Genomic DNA, 23,024 nt, shown 5'->3' with positions numbered 1-23,024 from the left:
TGCGTTCAGGGAAGCCCCATTTTGCGAAGGGGGCTTCAAACAGGCATTTGCACTTACAAAGCACCTATCGCCTGTTTCAGGGGCGAGCCCTGGACGCCTCTTTTTCTACCTTTACCAATATGGCGGGCAGAGCACCCCCCGGCAGCCATATGGGATGCTTAGGCGCCCGTTTTATATCATCAAATTTCTAGGCTGTGGTCTTTCCGGTCAGACGTTCATATGAGGGCCCATTTATCAGTTCAGATGAATGCAAAAGATCCCATGGCAATATTTGAAGAGCAAGCAATCTCTTCCACATTTTATTTATCAACTAACACCCAATAAAAAATCTCATTGCTGTTTGTGGGTGCCACATTTGCATCCATAACAATAGTGACTGTACTTCAAAAGTAATTTATAGGCTGTACAGTACTTTGGAACTTCCCAAGGGCGTTTTTCCTTTATTTCCATTTACTTCATTTTTGTCTGCCACTGCTCTTCTTATTTCCCATCATTGTCCTTGTGAATTTTTTTTTTCCCTTTACCTCCTCCCTTAAGCCATATTCATCTAAAAATTTATTTTACTTGCCACTGTAGGCCTCCTGCACATGTCAGCATGAGTGAGAAATCAGCAAAATATAAAGGGAGAAGCAGGCATTTAGCCAAAAGACAGGCAGATTGGGAAACAATTTGAAAGCACATCTGTCCTGTTTGAGTGGGAACTCAGCACTGTGTGTTGGGGGGGGGGGGGGGCGCGGAGACACCAAGTTACACGCTTAGAAGCCACACAGTTTAACAACAGCTGGCAGAGAATGAACAGAACCCGTAAGCCCAGGTGTGGCAGTTGAGCTTGGGCTCATGGTGATAATCCTTTGCTTGGCTTCAGTATTTAAAGATAACAAATTACGGGCTTTGTGGTTATTTTTAGGGCACGGAATAAAATACCGGCAATTATATAACACAAAAATAAAAAAGCAGCTGGCTGTTGTCTTTATTTCAAAGTGTGTTGCCTAACTTTGTTCTTGCGAAAACTAGTTTAATTAGGCTAATTTGAGTTTAAATGGCAAGTCCTGTCCTTTGCATTATTAATGGCTCTGTAAACTGGCTCTAACCATTCAATTCATAATCGGAAATTGTTTTATATGAATTTTATCATTGCATAATATGACTCTAAAATATGGTTTTGTTGTAACACCAATAAATGTTGGGTCTACCTTCAGATTTTTTAAATCTTGCTAGATTCCAAAGGACATTTGCACTGAAAAGAGCTGTGTTAGATGCATCCCACCTGTTGTATGCAGAAATCCCTACCTGAAGGATATGGCTTGAGACATTCGATTTCCAAGGGAAATCAGAAGACTGGACTGTTAACTTTTGCTGTTTTCAGCTTTGTTTCAATTCCAAAAATCTATTGTCAGTGCTGAAAAAGTACTGGTGAAAGAGCCAATTAATGCTATGTTTCCTCTCCAAAGCCCTTAGACATGTTGTCGCCGCCCAAATCCATACCCATCTTTTCCCCAACTGCATGTTTGAACCTCTCCAACCATGTTTCCGCTCCTGCCACAACAATGAAACGGCACTAATCAAAGTCACAAATGGCATCCTCTGTCACTGTGACCGTGGTGCACTATCCATCCTCATCCTTCTTGACCGCTCTGCAGCCTTTGACATGGTCAATCACGCTATCCTCCTCAAACACCTATCCTCCATTGTCCAACTGAGAAGGAGTGCTTGGTACCACTCTTACCCATGCAACCTTAGCCAGAGAATCTTCTGCAGGACCTCAAGGGTAGTAACCTCCGGATTACTCCCAGTGCCACGCGCTGGTGAGTATAGAAATAGGAGGATAGAGCAGATGAACGTGTGGCTGGAGAGATGGTGCAGGAGGGAGGGCATTAGATTCCTGGAGCATTGGGACCAGTACTGGGTGAGGTGGGACCTGTACAAGCCAGACGGGTTGCACCTCAACAGGACCGGGACCAATATCCTTGTGGGGAGGTTTGCTAGTGCTGTTGGGGAGGGTTTAAACTAACTTGGCAGGGGGATGGGAACCTGAGAGGAGATTCAGAAGGGAGAGTAACAAAGCCAGAAGTGGAAGGCAGAAAAGTAGTAAGTGAAATTGGAAGGCAGTGGAAACAAAGGCCAGCAGCAAATAAGGTCAAAATAGGAAAAAATGTTAAAAAGGCAAAATTAAAGGCACTTTATCTGAACGCACACAGCATTCGCAACAAGGTAGATGAATTGACGGTACAAATAGAAGTAAATGAGTATAATCTAATTGCCATTACGGAGACATGGCTGCAGAGTGACGAAGGCTGGGATCTGAATATTCAACATTTAGGAAGAACAAGCAAAAAGGAAAAGGAGGTGGGGTAGCGCTGTTAATAAAGGATGAGATCAGTACAATAGTGAGAAAGGATCTTGGCTCAGAAGATCAAGATGTAGAATCAGTTTGGGTGGAGCTAAGAAACAGCAAGGAGCAGAAAACATTGGTGGGAGTTGTTTGTCGGCCACCAAACCGTAGTGGTAATGTATGGCATGGTATAAAGCAGGAAATTAGAAGTGCATGTAACAAGGGTAATACAGTAATCATGGGGGACTTCAATCTACATATAGATTCGGCAAACCAAATTAGCACTAATACTGTGGAGGATGAATTCCTGGAATGTATACGAGATGGTTTTCTAGACCAGTATGTTGAGGAACCAACTAGTGTACAGGCTATTTTAGATCTAGTATTGTGCAATGAGAAAGGGTTAATTTATAATCTGGTTGTAAAGGAACCCTTAGGGAAGAGCGATCATAATGTGATAGAATTCTTCATTAAATTTGAAAATGACGTAGTTCAATCCGAAACTAGGGTTTTAAATCCAAACAAAGGAAACTACAAAGGTATGAGGTGCAAGTTGGCTGTGGTTGATTGGGAAACTACATTAAAAGGTATGATGGTAGACAGGCAATGGCTAGCATTTGAAGAATTAATACATAATTTGCAACAAATATTTATTCCTTTAAGGGACAAAAACCCAACAGGAAAAGTGGTCCAACCGTGGCTAACAAGAGAAATCAAAGATAGTATTAAATCAAAGGAAGAGGCATATAAAGTTGCCAGAAAAAGCAGTAAGCCTGAGGATTGGGAGCATTTTAGAATTCAGTAAAGGAGGACCAAGAAATTGATAAAGAAAGGGAAAATAGAATATGAGTGTAAACTAGCAAAAAACATAAAAACAGTCTGTAAAAGCTTCTATAGGAATATAAAAAGGAAAAGACTGGCGAAGGCAAATGTGGGTCCTTTACAGACAGAGACAGGAGAATTTATAATGGGGAATAAGGAAATGGCAGAGAAATTAAACAAATACTTTGTGTCTGTCTTCGCGAAAGAAGACACAAAAAAACCTCCCGTAAATACTAAAGAACCAAGGGTCTGGCGAGAATGGAGGAACTGAAAGAAATTAGTATTAGTAAAAAAAATAGTACTAGAGAAATTAATGGGACTGAAAGTCGATAAATCCCAAGGACCTGATGATCCCAGGGTTTTGAAAGAGGTGGCTATAGAGATAGTGGATGCATTGGTTGTCATCTTCCAAAATTCGATAGATTCTGGAATGGTTCCTGCAGATTAGGGGGGGTAGCAAATGTAACCCCACTATTTAAGAAAGAAGGGAGAGAGAAAACAGTGAACTATAGATCTGTTAGCCTGACATCAGTAGTAGGGAAAATGCTAGAATCTATCATAAAGGATGTGATAACAGGACACTTATAAAATAATAATAGGATTTGGCAGAGACAACATGGATTTATGAAAGGGAAATCATGTTTGATAAACCTATTGGAGTTCTTTGAGGAAGCAACTAGTAGAATAGATAAGGGGGAACCAGTGGATGTGGTGTATTTAGATTTTAAGGCGGCTTTCGATAAGGTCCCACACAGGAGGTTGGTGAACAAAGTTAGAGCACATGGAATTGGGGGTAATATACTGGCATGGATTCAGAATTGGTTAACAGACAGAAAACAGAGATTAGGAATAAATGGGTCTTTTTCAGGTTGGCCAGTGGGGTACCGCAGGGATCGGTGCTTGGGCCCCAGCTATTCACAATCTAGATCAATGATTTGGATGAGGGGACCAAATTTAATATTTCCAAGTTTGCTGATGACACAAAACTAGGTGGGAATGTGAGTTGTGAGGAGGATGCAAAGAGGCTTCAAGGGGATATGGACAGGCTAAGTGAGTGGGCAAGAAAATGGCAGATGGAATATAATGTGGAAAAATGTGTCATTATCCACTTTGGTTGGAAAAACAGAAATGCAGAGTATTTTTTAAATGGTGAGAGATTGGGAAATGTTGATGTTCAAAGGGACCTGGGTGTCCTTGTACATGAGTCACTGAAAGTTAACATGCAGGTGCAGCAAACAATTAGGAAGGCAAATGGTATGCTGGCCTTTATTACTAGAGGATTTGAGTACAGAAGTAAAGATGTCTTACTGCAATTATATAGAGCCTTGGTGAGACTGCACCTGGAGTATTGTGTACAATTTTGGTCTCCTTACCTAAGAAAGGATATACTTGCCACAGAGGAAGTGCAACAAAAGTTCACCAGACTGATTCATGGGATGGCAGGATTGTTGTGTGAGGAAAGATTGAGCAGACTAGGCCAGTATTCTCTAGAGTTTAGAAGAATGAGAGGTGATCTCATTGAAACACACAAAATTCTTAAAGGGGTTGACAGGGTAGATGCAGGGCAGATGTTTCTCCTGGCTGGGGAGTCTAAAACCAGGGGTCACAGTCTCAGAACAAGGGGTAGGCCATTTAGGACTGAGATGAGGAGAAATTTCTTCACTCAGAGGGTGGTGAATCTTTGGAATTCTCTACCCCAGAGGGCTGTGGAGGCTCAGTCATTGAATATATTCAAAACAGAGATCAATAGATTTCTAGATATTAAAGGCATCAATGGTGTTGAGGTAGAAGATCAGCCATAATCTTATTGAATGGTGGAGCAGGCTCGAGGACCGGATGGCTTATTTCTGCTCCGATTTCTTATGTTCAATGGCTTCTCTTCCCACCCTGTTACCTCTGGAGTCTCCCAAGTATTTATCCTTGGCCCCTTCCTATTCTTCATCTGCATGCTGCCCCTCGACCAGAGGCATGGTTCGACTGGAAATCAGAGAAGTTATGTTAAATTTGTAGAGAAAGAAGACTTGTGCAAAAAAGATTCCCAAGGATGCTACCAGAACTGAGGGGATATACTTATCAGGAAAGACTGAGCAGGCTGGGGCTCTTTCCTCCAGAAAAGAGAAGGCTGAGGGGTGACCTGATAGAGGTCTTTAAGATAATAATAGGGTTTGATAGGGTAGACATAGAGAAATTGTTTCAACTTGCGGGGGAGTCCAAAACTAGAAGTCATAAATATAAGATAATCACTAATAAATCCAACAGGGAATTCAGAAGAAACTTCTTCACCCAAAGAGGTAAGAATCCTCCTCCCCCGGCCCGTCTCAGGCTGAGCCAGACTGTCTGCAACCTTGCCATCCTATTTAACCACCAACTGAACTTCCAAGCCCATATCTCGACATTTCAAAAGCCGCCTACTTCCACCTTCATAATATCACACATCTCCACCCCTGCCTCAACCCATCTACTGCTGATATCCTCATCCATGCTTTTGTTACCTCCAGACTTGACTCTTCCATTGCTCCCCTGGCTAGCTCCCCATCCTCCACCCTCCATAAACAAGCTCATCCAAATTTCTGCTGTCCATATCCTAACCTGCACCAAGTCCTGCAACCATCACCCCGTGCTTGCTTAAATTTTAAATTCCCGTCCTTGTGTTCAAATCCCTCCATGGTATTGACCTCCCTATCGCTGTAACCTCCTCCAGCCCGAGAACCCTTTGAAAAATCTGCATTTCTCCAATTCTGGCCTCTTGCGCATCTCCCACTCCCTTCATCCCACCATTGGCCACCATGCCTTCAGCTGTCTAGGCTATAAGCTATGGAATGCCCTCTCTAAACCCCTCCATCTCTTTTTTTGCCTTTAAGACCCTCCTTAAAACCAAGCTTTGAGTCACCCCTCCTAATATCTCCTTCTGTGGCTCAGTGTCAATTTCTGTCTGATCACACTTCTGTGAAGTGCCTTGGAACGTTTTCCTACATTAAAGACACAAAAAAATGCAAATTGTTGTCGTTTGTGGACGTTACAAATCTTAGTTGTCTCGTGTTCCAGAATTAGCCTAGTTCTACTGAACCTGTCATACAGTTCACTCCGATTAATTTGAAGTTGTTTTTGCTCAAAATGAAGCAACTTAAATAAAACAAAAGCCTTTTTTTGAACAATTTCAAATCAAATTAACAGACCACTCAATTAAGCACGTTTAAATCAGGAGTAGAATTAAGAGTACCGTACTTGTAAAAGTCTTGCACATCACACGTTGTTACAGGAGCAGAATTATTTTTTAAAAAAAACAAAGCCAGTCACTGACCCAGAGCCTGAAATTTAACTGCCCTCTGATTGTATCTACTTATAAATTGCTGAGGTTAATTACCTGAATTTGGATCTATTCTAATCCCTTTTAATACCTGCAAAACACAAGACCTGTCATTTAAGCTTAGTATTGTAACTAACTACAAGTAATCACCTTTAAAGTAAAGGCATCACAGCCATCTGCTAGTCACTCTTAAAGGCACAGAACAGGTTAGCAGTTACTGATCACAACCATGTTCCAGACTTAAGACTAACTATGAGAAACACCACACAAGATCCACTAGTTTTGTAAATAAACCAGATTAGTTGTTGAAGTCCTTCGAATCTGCATTTTCTGTATGTACGAAATTTATGTCTTTTTTGATCAGCCAGGTGTCTGACGTGCAGAAACCCCCACCAGGTACAAGAGTCTCCGATCCAAAAATCTACATGTAATGTCTGTTTGCCCCACAGAAATACCCACTGTCTCCCCACAGTGTCACACCCCACTTAACCAAATCCAGAAATCTTAAGCACAGGTTGGCAGAACCAAGGCTTAGGAACGTCCACATGTACATTGGATACTACTGGTGCTTAACCAGCTAAAAATGCAGAATTTATCATTATATAATACTGGCAAGCTTTCCACAGCTTGTTCAGCTAGGACCATTTTACCTATTAGGACAGTGGCTTGCAGGATTAAATAGAAGAAAGAGGGCAGACTCTTAATTGCCCTCTGAAGTGGAAGCCATTCAGTTGTATCAGGGCAACTCTGGGTGGGCAATAAATGCCAGCCTGGCCGGTGAAGCCCACAACCCGAAAGTGAATTTAAAAAAAAATCAATGAGAAGCTAGCATATGCCAGCTATGTATTTAAAAATCGCAGATCATTAAAAGCTTAACTCTAATCATTAAACTTAACATGGTCATTGCAAAGAAAACCATCCCGTCACCCAGGACTGCTACACTGGTCTATTTTTGGGGCAGGTGAACAACAGAGGTTCACAGTCACAGCCCCAAAAATAGACCAGTGTAGCAGTCCTCTCTGTACCATAATAGGATCGGGGCAATATTTCCAAACAGGTCAGAACTAGAATTATAAGCTGTCCCATGGGTTGTCTCCAACCCCACCACCAGTTTAAAAGTTCCTTCACCCTGAGCTTTGGAATTACAATGTTGAAAGTTAATGCCTCCAAGATAGCAAAGTTCCATTTCTAGAGGAAATCTTTTGATCTTCAAGCCAAAAATAAGGCATTTTCCACCAGTACGGCAAATTAAATCATTCTACTGCAATAAGCAGGAAGAGTTTTAAGTAGAATTAGCATAACTTATGATCCAATTCTAGTTCAGCACCCAACACCTTAGAAATGTTCCAGGAAAGGTGCAATGCTTGGACATCGTCAAAGTCCAACTGGTTTGTGGCACATCCTCACCACCTGTCACATCATCGTTAGTGGTCCACTTTGGCATGACCCAATTTTAACAATCCACAGAGATAGACTGTGGAATTATGTTGTACAGAGCATCTTGTGCCCCCATGAGACATGTAAGCATTTCACGAGATTGGATTCCACCGCCATGAGAAAGTTGTACCTAAATTTATTTTCCCATTTCTGCTGAATCTCTGACGTGACAAATTCTGGAGCTGGTAGGTTTTGGTCACAAAATAAAGTTGCAAGTACCAATGTCAGCTGAGGCTGGGATACAAACTTGCATCTCCAAGTAGGAAATTCAATGCTCTTGTATTCCAGCTATCATACTCAGATTTATGGGGCATCTCTTTGTATCCACTTGTCTTGCTTTACTGATGCTTACAGTGAATAGTTAACTAGTTTTTCCAACAACCAAAATATCTGACTGCCAGAAAGAATTGATTTTCTAATTCAATGTTATTTCAGAAATATGAATCATCCAAAATCTCTACCTTTCCCTACATTCCCTACAAGTGATTACACTGCAAAAATAATTCATTGGCTGTAAAGGGTTGTGGGACATCCTGAGGTTGTGAAAGATGCTATATAAATGAAAGTTTGTTCTTTCTTTCTTTCTTTCAACAACTTCGATTTCTTCAATACAAGCATAAGTATTTCATCACCTTTTGTGGAAGATTCCAATCTACACTCCCCTCTAACTTCTCTTCAGTTACCAGCATATGTTACATTACCTAAGAAGTGAAAAAATATCTACTGGAACCATCTTAATTCCCCATGAGTAATTATTTACCGAGGTCAGTGTTCACAAGACACGGCACAAAGATCCATTACGTTTGTTGTAAAGTGAAAGCACAGCAGCTGCTGGACAAGTCGGCAATAATTGTAATAGGACCCTACATAAAATTAGAAAACGTTGCCACTCATTCATTCAGCCAAAATATTCGCCTTGTAGTCTGTCCTTATATGAAGTAAGGAGTACATATAATTTTATCACCACAGCCTAATGGAAACCAATGTGATCCACAATCAATACAAAACCAATATTAATTTAGTCACTCCAGATTTACTAATACAGGAGAAATAAAAGTAAGTGTAACATGGGTTGGCAAGTAGGAGACAGAGAGCATACTCTAAAGCAAATGTACTCTGATTGGCAGGGTGTGATAAGTGGTGTACCCCAGGGATCTGTACTGGGGCCGTAGCTGTTCATCAAATATATATTAATGACTTGGATGAAGGAATATACAGTTGTATATCCAAGTTTGCAGATAATAATAAATTAGGAGACAGAGTAAGTTGTGTCGATGGGGCAGGAAGTTACAAAAGCGACACAGATAGATTAAGTAAGTGGGCAAAACTGTTGCAGATGGAGTTCAATATGTGAAAGTGTGGAGTCATCGACTTTGGATCGAAGAAAGGCAAATCAGAATATCTCCCTAATGGTGAGAGACTAGGAACTGTGGAGGAGCTAAGAGATTTGGGCGTCCAAGTACAAAATCACAAAGCCTGTGCATAGGTACAAAAAGTAATGAAAAAGACTAATGCAATGTTGGTCTTTATCTCAAGGGGGCTGGAATACAAATGGGAGGAAGTTATGCTTCAGTTGTACAGAGCCTTAGTCAGACCCCATCTGGAGTACTGGATTCGGTTTTGGGCACCACACCTCAAAAAAGATATAATGGCCTTGTCATCGAGGGAGTAGAAGTGCAGATTCATCGGGTTCACTAGGTTGATTCCGGGTATGGAAGGGTTGTCTTATGAGGAAAGATTGAACAGATTGGGTCTATACTCATTGGAGTTTAGAAGAATGAGAGGAGATCTTATTGAAACATACAAGATTCTGAGGGGACTCGATAGGGTAGATGCTGAGAGGATGTTACCCCTCATGGAGGAATCCAAAACTAAGGGGCATAGTCTCAGAATAAGGGGTGGCCCGTTTAAGATGGAAATGAGGAGGAATTTCTTCTCCCAGAGGGTCGTGAATCTTTGGAATTCTTTACCCCAAAAAGCTGTGGCGGCTGAGTCATTGAATACATTCAAGGCTGAGGGAGTCAAAGGATATTGGGAAAAGGAGGGAAAGTGGAGTTGAGGTAAAAATCAGATCAGCCATGATCTCACTGAATGGCGGAGCAGGCTTGAGGGGCCGAATGGCCTACTCCTGCTCCTATCTCATATGGTCTTATAGAATGATACCAGGGCTTAAAGGGTTAAATTATGGGGACCAGTTGCATAAACTTGGCTTGTATTCCCTTGAGTTTATAAGATGGAGAGGTGATCTAATCAAGATGTTTAAAATGTTAAAAAGGATTCGATGGTGTAGATACAAAGAAGCTATTTCCTCTGGTGGGGGAATCCAGAATAAGGGGCATGATTTTAAAATTAGAGCTCAGCCACTAAAGAGTGAAATCAGGAAGCACTTTTTCCACACAAACGGTAATGGAAATCGGGAATTCTCTCTCCCAAAGGGCTGTGAATGCTGGGTCAATTGAAATTTTCACGGCTGAGATTGACAGATTTTTTTATGAGATAAGAGTATCAAGGGATATGGATCAAAGGCAGATAAATTGGGTTGAGGTACTGAATAACCATGATCTAACTAAATGGCGGAGCAGGCACGAGGGGCTGAATGGCCTACTTCTATGCTTATGTTCCTATATAATTTCGGCAGGGTAGGAAGTAGAATTTTATATCAGGTTGATAATCTGTATTGATTTTTTTTTATGTAGTATTAAAAATGTTGTATCCATTGTTTGATTCACAAGTGCTGTATTATTTATAATCTTGTCTTATATCTATTCTAATAATGTAACCATAGCACTTTCTGTAAAACTAAATTGTTAAATAAATTTCCAAGATATTACTGAACTAGTATTGTTGCTTTGAGTAGCAGTAATTGGTCAGCTACAGTAGCTGCATAAAGTTACCTTTTAGTTGGCTTTCATTGGATCAACAGCAGGATTGTAACCTCTAACACAAACTAACAGTAATGTGGCAGTGAGAATGTGTCAGTTTTGTTGGGCCAACAACTGCACCGTGGAGTGTCACTGATCCGATGGAACAGTGAGGTCAGCCACGATGGGCCGAATCCCTCCTATTGTGCAAGATCACTATGATCCTAATGCATGCTCAGCAAATTGCAGTCTCACAACAAAGGGCTTAGCTTCTTGTTTGGATATGTTAAAAACTGCATCTGCCCAATGCTTGTGTTTACGGCAAAAGCATTTTTAATTTCTATGCAATGTTAGAGGGCCCAATGTTTATTCCTGTTTCCATCACAGCATTATTAAAACTTAAGGTTCTCAAAAGAAAATCTCAATGCCATGTTCGGACAGAGCTGAACTCCTTCAGCTCCACTTCAGTGCTATCTCTAGCCTTCTGCTGGGTTGCAGCACCAGGATTTCTTTTGAGAAGCACAAATGTTGGCAACACTGCCACCCCCAATAAGAAAATCTCACTGACCATCTGATGGAAATGGACAAGAATCCGTGGATTGCCTTATTCACTGATATTAAGTTCTCTCTGTATAGGTTAGAATCTCTCCTAGTGAGCAGCCAGCCAATATAGGAAATTTCCCTATTAGGAACTACATAGGCAAACTAGGCTCACTTGAGGACTCAACCACCCTGACTAGTATCCTGTTTTCCTATGATCCAGTGATGTTAAGATGCTTTTATATTGCACTAAGGCCATTGCTAGTGGCACCAATAAATTTGGTGGGATTCACTAAGGCTATGAAGACGCGGTAAAAGTAGGTCTTCCTAGCCATTAGTATTAGCAAGTCTCAGCAAGTTTACTTTTGGGTTGCAGCCGGCTTCGCGAGACCTGTAGGTTGAGGGCTGACACCACAGGCATGGGTCCTAGCACAATAGAAATGCAGTTTCTGATCCTGCTGCGTAGAAGCACTGCAGCCTTTGAATCCTTTTAACAAAATATTTTCTGTGGAAACAAGGGCACAGCATATGGGAAATGATATTTAAATCATATAGTTGTTGCAAAAGATATCTGGATGTTCAGCTAATACTACACTTACGTACACACAATAAAAACTTCTTGTGCTGAAAAATTAAAGCTACTTTATCTAGAGAATATCCCAGAACTTCCTGAATATGGATACTGTTGCAAAACAAAGTTGGTTTCAAAATGTACAAAGTAACTAATGTTTTGAAAAATGAACAAATTGAACAGTTATTTGTTGGCCTATTTTCTGATCTTTCCAAATTGACAGTTTTTCTTTGAAAAATCAGATATAATCAAATGTTAAAGCTTGAATTCAGAATCAATATATGCACACTTGATAGCCAATAGCAAATGCTGACAGGGATTTAGCAACATTATTTTATTTTTAAAATCAGCTCGTGAACCACGCAACTCCAGAGAATCTACCTAAAATGTACAATGCACAATAAACTACTGCAGAAATAAAGTGATTACACTGCAGTGCCCATAATGTGATCATTATCTCTCAAGTTCAACTTAATTAGAAGTGATTACATCATATCTCCCATTTCCTAAGCCATTAGTTTTTCTTATACCACCGATAGCACATCCAACTTCACAGTTCACTTCCTCACTAAAACTCCTTCAGGCTAGTTCCACTTTGAATCAAAGACAGACAAATTTTACTAGCATCTCCACCTCCTCCAACAAATTTGGCTTAGTGCAGGGTTTTTAGATACATGTCTCTGGTGCTTTTCTGGTAATGCAACAGTTCTATGGGGTTTTTCTATTATTTACTCATTTACAGGCTTGATGGACTCAGTCCAAATGTATTATACGGTACTTGTTCCAATGGATCCCATTTCAAGATGATTTTGTTCAGGTTTAGAAATATTTATCATTCACACACCAAAGAATTTCAGTAATCAACCGCAGAACATTTCCTTGAGTAATGACATTGCTAGCATTAATCATGTTAAGACAAAGATCATGGCAGTTGGCACCTTTGCTGTGGTGAAACTAACTAAAAAAACTAATTACAAAATCACACAAAAAAACCCCAAAGTGAACAAGGCGGTAATCTGATTTCTTACAGTTCAGATGATGGTTCTACCTCATGCATTTTGCATATGTCATAATGTCACCTGAATCTATTGATTAGATATCAGCTGTGGCTCAGTTGGTAGCACTTTCACCTCTGAGTCAGAAGATTGGGGGTTCAAGTCCCACTCCAGAGTCTTGAGCACAAAATCTAGGCTGACACTCCAGTGCAGTACTGAAGGAGTGCTGTACTATCGGTGGTGTCTTTCAGATGAGACGTTAAACCAAGGCCCCGTGTCCTCTCAGGTGGACGCAAAAGATACCATGGCACTATTCGAAAAGCAGGGGAGTTCTGGCCAATATTTATCCCCCCACCAACATTATTAAAACAGATTATCTGGTCATTTTCATTTTGCTGCTGTTGGGACCTTGCTGTGCACAAATTGGCTGCTGTGTTTCCCTACACTGCAACAATGACTACACTTCAAAAGTACTTCATTGGCTGTTAAGCGCTTTGGTATGCCCTGAGGCCATCAAAGGTGCTATATAAATGCAAGTCTTTCTTTCGATCAGTTAACTGCCTTGTAATCATTCCCAGATACCAAGTATTACAGGCATATTCACTTCCCTACATAGTATATAATGAAGTATATACCAGAAAAAGCACAGATGGTACAATTCAGTTTTGGAGGTTCATATTTCCCTAGCTTTTAGAACCCCCTCCTCGAGTTATAACTTTATAATTAACCCAAATTATCTATTATAGTTTGCTCTCTGGAGATATTTAAGTACAGCTTCAGGAGTTTGAGCACTACTTTAGCACCTTACAGAAATAAAATGTGCTAGCCTCTCCATGAAGGAAATGAATCTGAACTTGCAATTCAGAGATCTGCCAATGGAAGTTACAATCCAAACCATATGTGTTCAGATTCCTACTCCCAGACTTCAAGTAGTACGATGTAGTCATCCATCCCTTGAAAACGTTACTTGCTGCCTCCCCAGGAAAAAAGTCAGCAAGCAGCTACAAGCCGCAAATGTGTTCTCCACAGTTCAAAATCCCATTTCAGCACCAGGCCGCCAGAGCTGTTGTTCTTCCTGCCATTTCTTTCCAAAGCTCTCCATACAAAAAGCACATTCTCCATCACAGTATACATAAGCCAGTGGTTTTAAAACTTTCATGTTTGGTACTATCTGCAAATAGTGACAAGGGATCCCCTGACCCAACTTCCAAAAGACAGCATGAGCTAGCCAAAGGAAAAATGTAATATTGCTGCAGAAAATATCTTTTGAAATGAATTTACAGCAACAGAAATAACATGCTAGTAAGTCAAAAAGATAATTCTCCAAACATGCTCGCAACGCATTGTATGCTTAACCCCGGGCAAAAATCTAGAACCCAGTTCAAAAACCTACAGCCTAAACGGGGAACACAACCCTCTTTCCACACCAGCGCTGCAAATTATAACAGAATCAGCTGCATCCAAACACGAACCTGAACTGACCAAAAAAGACGAGATAATTAAGGAGCTCAGGGACAATCTACACCTCTGGCATATGTTATATTTTAATTGAAGAGCACACATTAGCAAGTGAAATCACAAATACAGCAAACCTGTATCTTGCAATGTACTGCAAAAAACTTTGAGCAGATATTGCTTCAGTCACCTAAACTTGCATAAAAGGTCACTTTTTTGCTCAACAAACTTTATGTTGAGTTTAATTTGGTGTATTTTAAAGAAACAGTTCTAGTGCAGAACATGAAATTAGGTTTCCTACAATCAAGCACAGAGGCTTATTTATTTCTATTAACACTGCATATTGCAATAAGTAACAATTAAAAAGTCAATAAATAGTTCAAACTGTACAATTCTGTGGAGAAAAATGAAACTTTCCCCTGCAATATATGACTGTAAATATTCTAACCCTCACACATAAATTGTTGTAAGTTTACAGAATTTTCTTACCTGACACGGTTGTCACAAAATTTAGTTATCTGAGGCAGGTTGATATTGATAACTCGGGCTGCTTGATCCGACTCTGTAGATGTAGTTCCAGACATCTCATCATCAGCTTTCTCGTAGCCTGAGGACGAACAACCAGGCCCTAGTGTTCAGACCAAAAAGAACTCGTTCAGTATTCTGGAGTGAACAGAATTCACGTTTCACTGATGGCACATGTTAAAAGTTTGATAAAGCAGCAGGGCTGCACTCGCAGTAAATTAAGCTGCTGAGAACGGCACAATGCTCAGTAAACAATGACTGACAGGCACGCTTTGTTCAATGTATGTGGGGCACCCACACACAGCTATCAGCAGCCTTTCAGGTTTACAAAATAAATAACCTTCAGAGCAACAAAAGGGCTATTAATACAAAAGAAATCATTTTGTTAGACCAATGGGAAGGCAGGCAATGATGGAAGTGCAAGCTGCACCAGTGAACTGCCAGTGTCCCCGCCAGATAAATGGTTGCTTTGCAAGAGCATGCCTGACCAAGTACTTTTCACTCAATGTGTGTAATGAATTATGCAAGCTGATAAGGGATACTTAAATGGACAACTAATGTAATATTAAGGATTCCGCCCCCCCACCCCGCCCAATATCTTGGGATCTGCAGGCAGTAACCTTGTGGCAGTATACACCAATCAGCCCATCTGTCAGTGTTATACTGATCTATGGGGCAGATTCAATAATCATTTCTATTCTGCAACAACATAATAGATATGCAGCTACTATAGCAAATACATCTCATATTCCTAGCAATCAGAGTTTTATCATTGTAATTCTAATTTTTTATTCAGAATATAACTGAAGTATTGCCTCAGCAAAGCTAGTTTAGGAAGAACAAATTATAAAATATGGTACGACAGACCCAGCTGTGCAGTGTACTAGTGAATCAACACACTGCACCATGACTTCCCAATCTCAGTTCAGCTATACAGAATGGAGAATGCAGTAGAAAGCTGAAGATAGAGTGTCAACCTGGGTGACCGTTGCCCATACCCCATTAAACAATGGCATCAGCTCAGTAGTAGAGCAGTCTATCTAGTCGCTTGACCAGGAATTGATGCATGGCAGTCGGGGAAGAGGAGAATCCAATGGTGTGTTATGCAAAGTTGATTCAAGTCCTGAATGCTGTAGAATCTACATTTTGGGATGTTTGCTGAATGTTACTCAAACATTATTTGAATTTCTGCCAAAGAATCTGCAACTAATGCAAAAACAGAATATTTGAGCATTTTCTGAATATTTTTTGACCAGGCAAATGACAGCCTTGCAGCAGTTCCTACCCACCGGGTGCAGTTTTTTGAACAAGAGAATTTTAATGTTCCAAAAGAGAGTTTGATGCCATCATGTATTGCCTTCCTATGCACAACACAGACCCAACAGGCTCATACCACAGAACAAAATGGTTAGACAAAGTAGTTTATTTCCCATGATGCATTTCCAGGTTAAAACCATTTGAATAGAAACGAAATCATGCTTCACAGGTGTGATAGATATGTAGATATCTCCCAGACAGATGCTGATAACTTCTGAAATGCTCAACACTGATTAAACTATTGAGTTATGGTTGTCTTGTGGAGTATGCTTGAGATGGTCTAGAAAAGATTAGAAACACTGGCGAGGAAGAAAATGGCAGTGGACTCTCAGACAGCAATGGTGGCATTCAAGAGGGAAATAGTGGTGGTAACCTCTGGGATGGCTGAGCAGAGACACAGAGGAAAGCAGATGTACAGTTGGGCATGGAAGCTTCCTACATTCCCATAGCAGTGGAGAGTCCCATTTTGGGGATTCTGTGTTCTTTTTTGGAGAAAGAGGCTTGGATTAGAAATCTTAAGATGTTATTTGAAGTCATGAACAGTACAGGACACAATGGAAGAAAGGAAGATACCACATTTTGATCTGACTGGGATCAGATGACTGTTGTAATTTCTTCTGACGCCCCACCGGTTTATTTTGACTCCCCACCAAGGATAGCATAAAACTCTCAACTCTCTTGTTATGCAATTGATTTTTGCAGAAGTGCAGTTGGTCTTAGCGTGATGTGGCAGGGGCCTGTTTCTCTATGTAGCTGTAGTGATGAGAAGCAAGGGGAAAATCTGCAGCTCTGCATGGAGGTGGGCTAGGAGAACCAACTAATTAACAGCCTACAGGAAAGTATATGCCAGTTTGAATCCAGGAACATGTCAGTGGAATGTGTGGGGTCAGCAAACACTTACAGGAAACATGGAAAGAAGCAGCTTAGTCTCTGACACAATGGAGAATAAAATTTAAAAATTGCCAAAAAAAATCTTGCCAGATGGCTTCCTTCCAACGGTGTGGCTCGAGATTAAAATATTTGGTACATCACCTAATCTTACAATCGTCATAGTTGGATGTAAGTAGCTACTACCAGACAACAGCCTTCACTGGACTTCAAATAACATCTTAAGGTTTCTAATCCAAGCCCCTCTCGCCAAAAAAAACAGAATTCCCAAAATGGGACTCTCCACTGCTATGGGAATATAGGCAGCTCAAATGCCCAACTGTGCTTCCATTTTCCTTCTGACCAATTCCTTAGCAAAATATCTAGTTAGATTTTAATGCACCAATCAAAACGGCAGCTAGGTACAATTTTCCTGTAGTTGACCTCAAGAAATGTGAACTTGATAGCAGGAATGACAGAAAATTAGGCCAATCATAACCCAACTGCAATACTGCTCCTCCTATAACACTCAAAGTTCAATAATCCAGTTGTGGAGAGTAAATACTTGCACCTGTCCTGTCCAAGCTCATCTCTGCCATGAGATCCATCTCTTGCTCCCTTGACCACCTCCCCACTCAACTCCGAAACGTTCAACTACATTCTGCATTACCTTTCATCACTTTAAGATCATTTCATTTATCTGATTTTCCCAGTCAAGAAAGATCCTAGTTTGCAATCAGCTTCTAGATCTCTGAAAGCTATATTATTGCATATAATTTGCCATGGGTTAACCCTGTCACTGTGCAGTGTCTTCCTTCACATCATGACATCACAGCATCGTATTACCTCAGGTGTTTGGTATCCTGGATACAGTAATAAGCTGAGAGTGCCACAACACAGCAGCATATAACATCAGGTGCTTTCCATCCAAGATACAGTAACAAACTGGGAGGACATTTCGCGAGAGGAAGAGAGAAGTTATAATAATTTCAAATAGTTTAAATGTTATAAAATGGCAAAAAGAAAGCACAACCAGAAATGTATTACTCTCTAGAGAATGGGGAATGAACTTGATAGCTAAAAAGGGCAGTTGACAAAGGTTGACACACGTCACCTCACTCAATAACATGAGTGAACTTGGACCATTATGCCTTCCCTCGGGATGTATGTTTCCTACAGGAAGCAAAGAACAATCTGAGTTTTCCCTATGGCTTAGCAGGTAATATACTCTCCAATGTGATTGGTAAGGAAAATATCCAGGAATGCAATCAGCTAAAGTAACATTTCTGGAAATACGTACATATCTGCCAAAAAAACTCTGCAGAAACATGGATCCATTGTCACAGCAACTCCAACCTGATCACAGCAAGATCAAATACTTATTTAAAAAGTAATGTCTATATTTTAACAGTAAAAAGGTGAAAGAAAAAAAATGAGTTAGAACCAGAAAGAAAACTGAAAGACAGAGAGAGAGAGAGAGAGAGACACACACACTGGAAACAAGCAGAGGAACAGCTACAGGAAGAGAGAATTTTTCTTGCGTGCATGAACAACGTCACAGGTGGTCAACTATGTTTTAAGGAAAGAACTTGCAGTTACGTAGAGCATCTTAAGTCGCAAAATTCTTCATAGAAATAAAGCAAGAAGTTGCATTTACATAACTGCTTTCATGACCTCAGGACGTCCCAAAACACTTTACAATCAATGAAGTACTTTAGAAGTGTAGTCACTATTGTAATGAAGGGGCAGCCAAGGTCCCACAAACAGCAATGAGATAATGACCAGGTAATCTGTTTTAGTGATGTTGGTTGAGGGATAAATGTTGACCAGGACACGGGGGAGAACTCCCTTGCTCTTCTTCAAATAGTGCCATGGGATCATTTTCATCCACCCGAGAGGATAGACAGGGCCTCAGTTTAACGTCTCATCCGAAAGACAGCTTCTCCAACATTGCAGCCCTCCCTCAGCACAGCCTAGATTTTGTGCTCAAATCCTGGAGTGGGACTTGAGCCCTAATCTGCTGACTTAGAGATGAGAGTGCTACCACTGAGCCAAGCTGACATTCAATAAAAACAGTATACATCAATAAAGATGCAAAACACATGGCATACATACTCTATATCTTTTTATTCTTGTGAAAAATACAGAATATAGTGAAATTATTTTATGGTTTCAGTTCTGATAAATATTTCCCTATTCTGGTAGCATAAAAATTCAATTGATATTCTAAGTTATGATTATGCACCCAGCTGCAGTCACCCTGAGTGAAAGAAGGGAATGAACCATACAGGACACAGAATATGTTGCAAGAGTCACCTATTTGCAAACAGCAGGGGACACCATATGGCAAAGGACAATAAACTTGTAGAACAATACAACTATTGCACAGATGGCACCAGGAAGCTCCCATTATTTTGCACAGAGAAATCGACCTATGACACAAGAGAAGCTGTTTTGGAATTACATTTCAAACTTTTGCATTAAGTCTCCATCATGTCCTAATGCACGCTGACCGCATAATCACAGGACACAAACCAGACACCAGATAGTCAGCCTAATTTACCTTAAACCAGATGTATGTCAAGAAACAGTCACTGTGCTTCATACAGCTGATTTCAGGTAAATATTTATTGATTTATTGACCTAGCTGTCATCACTGGCTACACACTGCAGCTAATAGTATTCCATTAAACACCTACATTCAATGAGAGCTGTACAGTTATTAAAATACACTCAATACTATCAGCGATTTGCAATTACAGAGCATGCTAAATTCTTATTTGAGATACTCTTGCCATTCCCCTGAATACTTAACCTGTTCTGAATGTTAGTTGAAAACGTATTTTTTATTTAAAATTCCGTCCCCCCTTCTCATGCAATTTTCTTCAACAAAGCCCTCAATCTTTCGCAAGCAAATTTTTTCCAGCAATTTCAGAGCAACTGAAAGTGCATGACTATTTTCTAGCGCATCCGTTTACTCATGTCCATTTTTACATTTAAATCATCCAGAGGAAAATATAACTCCAATTCCGAAATGAGGAATAAAAAGTGCTTACTCTCGAGATTAATTTCCAGTTGGAAATGCCATTTTTTAAACTCAGTTCTGCCACATATTAGTACCATTCAATAATGGAATTAAAGGTGAAAATACAACAGGTCTGACTGAAAGGCATGTGATCACTAACTCTAACAAATAAGGATCTTTTCCAATTTTTAGGCAGGTCCAACTAAATTTTGTTTATGATCCATCAAGTTCCTTTTGTTATCAGGACGAACCAATAAAAACGCAGGATAGACAGTAGTCTCCTGGTCCAGGTGAATAAAAGTACAGGAAAGATAAGTGAAACAGTATAGTGGGACTATGATCACATTGGTAAAAGAGGTCAAATGACTGTCATTCATGAAGGAATAGTGACAGTGCATTACATTCAATGCCTATAACATTCCAACTGAAAATAGTATGTCGTGGAACCATGATCAACACAGACATTTAAACCAATGTCCATGTTGATCATGTATAAAAGACTTAGGTATACTTTTAACTGAAGAATACTTTCATCAACAGAAAGGCATTTGGCAAAGTCCCACATGAAAGGCTACTATCAAATTCAAAGGATTCAGGGTAACCCTAGGTATGGATAAGAAAGTGGCTGAAGGGTAGAAAGCAACGAGCACTCAGAAACTCAATGCAATGTCGTCAAATTTACTGATGATAACAAACTGGGAGGGGCAGTGGAATCTGAGGAAGCAACTCAGAAATAAGTATATGTGCATATCAATGGCAGATGAACTTGAATGCAGACAAGTGCAAGGTATTGCACGTGGTGAGGGAAAATAAGCAAGGCACATATCCATGAATGGTGTTAAAATAGCTAAGGATGAAGTTCAAAGACACCTAGAGTCTTAATAGACTCAATGGTAAATATGTCCAATCAACACAGGGCAGCAGCCAACAAAGCAGTAGAATGTTGAACAACTTGGCCAAAACAGTCATGATAAAACTATACTATGCTCTGGTCAGACCACACCATGAGTTCTGGTCGCTGAGATAAGGCAGACATTCAAATGCTGGAGGGAGTATAGAGAAAAGCCATGAGCCTAATACCCAGTTTTACAAGTTATAAGACGACCATAGTAAGAGATAGCAGCAGGCCATTCGGCCCCTCAAGCCTGCTCAGTCATTCAGTGAGATCATGGCTGATCTGATTTTTACCTCAACTCCACTTTCCCGCCTTTTCCCCATATCCTTTGACTCCCTTGCTGATCAAAAATTTGTCTAACTCAGCCTTGAATGTATTCAATGACTCAGCCGCCACAGCTTTTTGGGGTAAAGAATTCCAAAGATTCACGACCCTCTGGGAGAAGAAATTCCTCCTCATTTCCATCTTAAACGGGCCACCCCTTATTCTGAGACTATGCCCCTTAGTTTTGGATTCCTCCATGAGGGGTAACATCCTCTCAGCATCTACCCTATCGAGTCCCCTCAGAATCTTGTATGTTTCAATAAGATCTCCTCTCATTCTTCCTAACTCCAATGAGTATGGAGCTAACCTGTTCAATCTTTCCTCATAAGACAACCCTTCCATACCCGGAATCAACCTAGTGAACCTTCTCTGAACTGCCTCCAATGCAAGTATGTCCTTCCTTAAATATGGGCACCAGAAATGTACGCAGTACTCCAGGTATGGTCTCACCAGCACCCTGTACAGTTGTAGCATGACTTCCCTGCTTTTATACTCCATCCCCCTAGAAATAAATAAAGGCCAATATTCCATTTGCCTTCCGGATTACCTGCTGCACCTGTATGTTGACTTTTTGTGTTTCACGTACGAGGAAACCCAGATCCCTCTGTACCGCAGCATTTTGTAGTATTTCTCCATTCAAATAATATTTTGCTTTTTTATTTTTCCTCCCAAAGTGGATGACTTCACATTTTCCCACATTATATTCCATCTGCCAAATTTTTGCCTATTCGCTTAACCTGTCAATATCCCTTTGCAGACACTTTGTGTCCTCATCGCAACTTGCTTTTTCACCTATCTTTGTAACATCAGCAAATTTGGCCACAAGGCACTCTGTTCCTTCATCCAAGTCATTGATATGTATTGTAAATAGTTGAGCCCCAGCACTGAGCCTGCGGCACCCCACTAGTTACAGATTGCCATTTTGAAAATGACCCTTTTATCCCGACTCTTTGTTTTCCGTTAGTTAGCCAATCCTCCATCCATGCCAGTATATTACCCCCAACACCATGAGCTCTTATCTTGTGCAGTAATCTTTTATGTGGCACCTTATCAAATGCCTTTTGAAAATCCAAATATACTGCATCCATTGGTTCCCCTGTATCCACCCTGCCCGTTACTTCCTCAAATGAACTCTAATAAATTTGTCAGACACAATTTCCCCTTCATAAAACTATGTTGACTCTCCTTGATTGTATTATGAGTCTCCGAATATTCTGCTATTACTTCCTTAATAATGGATTCTAGCATTTTCCCAATGACAGATGTTAGGCTAACTCGTCTATAGTTACCTGCTTTCTGTCTCACTCCCTTCTTGAATAGGGGTGTTACGTTTGCAGTTTTCCAATCCACTGGGACCTTTCCAGAATCTAGTGAATTCTGGAAGATTACAACCAATGCATCCACTATCTCTGTAGCCACTTCCTTTAAGACCCTTGGATGCAAGCCATCAGGTCCAGGGGACTTATCAGCTTTCAGACCCATTAGCTAACCTAGTACTTTTTCTCTAGTGATAGTTTTTAGTTCCTCCCTCCCCTTTGCCCCTTGATTTTCTACTATTATTGGTATGTTATGAGTGTCTTCTACTGAGAAGATAGATACAAAATATCTGTTCAATTCCTCTGCCATTTCCTTGTTTTCTATTATTATTTCCCCAGTCTCATCCTCTGACGGACCAATGTTTACTTTAGCTACCCTCTTCCTTTTTATATACTTGTAGAAGCTTTTACTGTCAGTTTTTATATTTCTTGCTA

The 23,024-nt window shown here is 40.4% G+C and overlaps 1 protein-coding gene across 3 annotated transcripts in view; it reads right to left on the bottom strand.

Moving 5' to 3' along the window:
* The window catches only part of atp8a2 (ATPase phospholipid transporting 8A2), a 450,298-nt gene that overhangs the window by 353,834 nt on the left and 73,440 nt on the right, over positions 1-23,024 (bottom strand). For all 3 annotated transcript variants that reach the window (XM_067986025.1, XM_067986027.1, XM_067986028.1), the window contains exon 2: positions 14,810-14,948. In XM_067986025.1, coding sequence (XP_067842126.1) covers positions 14,810-14,948 — 139 coding nt within the window. The remainder of the gene's footprint in view (positions 1-14,809; positions 14,949-23,024) is intronic.

This window comes from Heptranchias perlo, chromosome 6 (assembly GCF_035084215.1).
Source record: "Heptranchias perlo isolate sHepPer1 chromosome 6, sHepPer1.hap1, whole genome shotgun sequence".
NCBI lineage: Eukaryota > Metazoa > Chordata > Chondrichthyes > Hexanchiformes > Hexanchidae > Heptranchias > Heptranchias perlo.
This window is presented reverse-complemented; position numbering and strand designations above follow the sequence as displayed.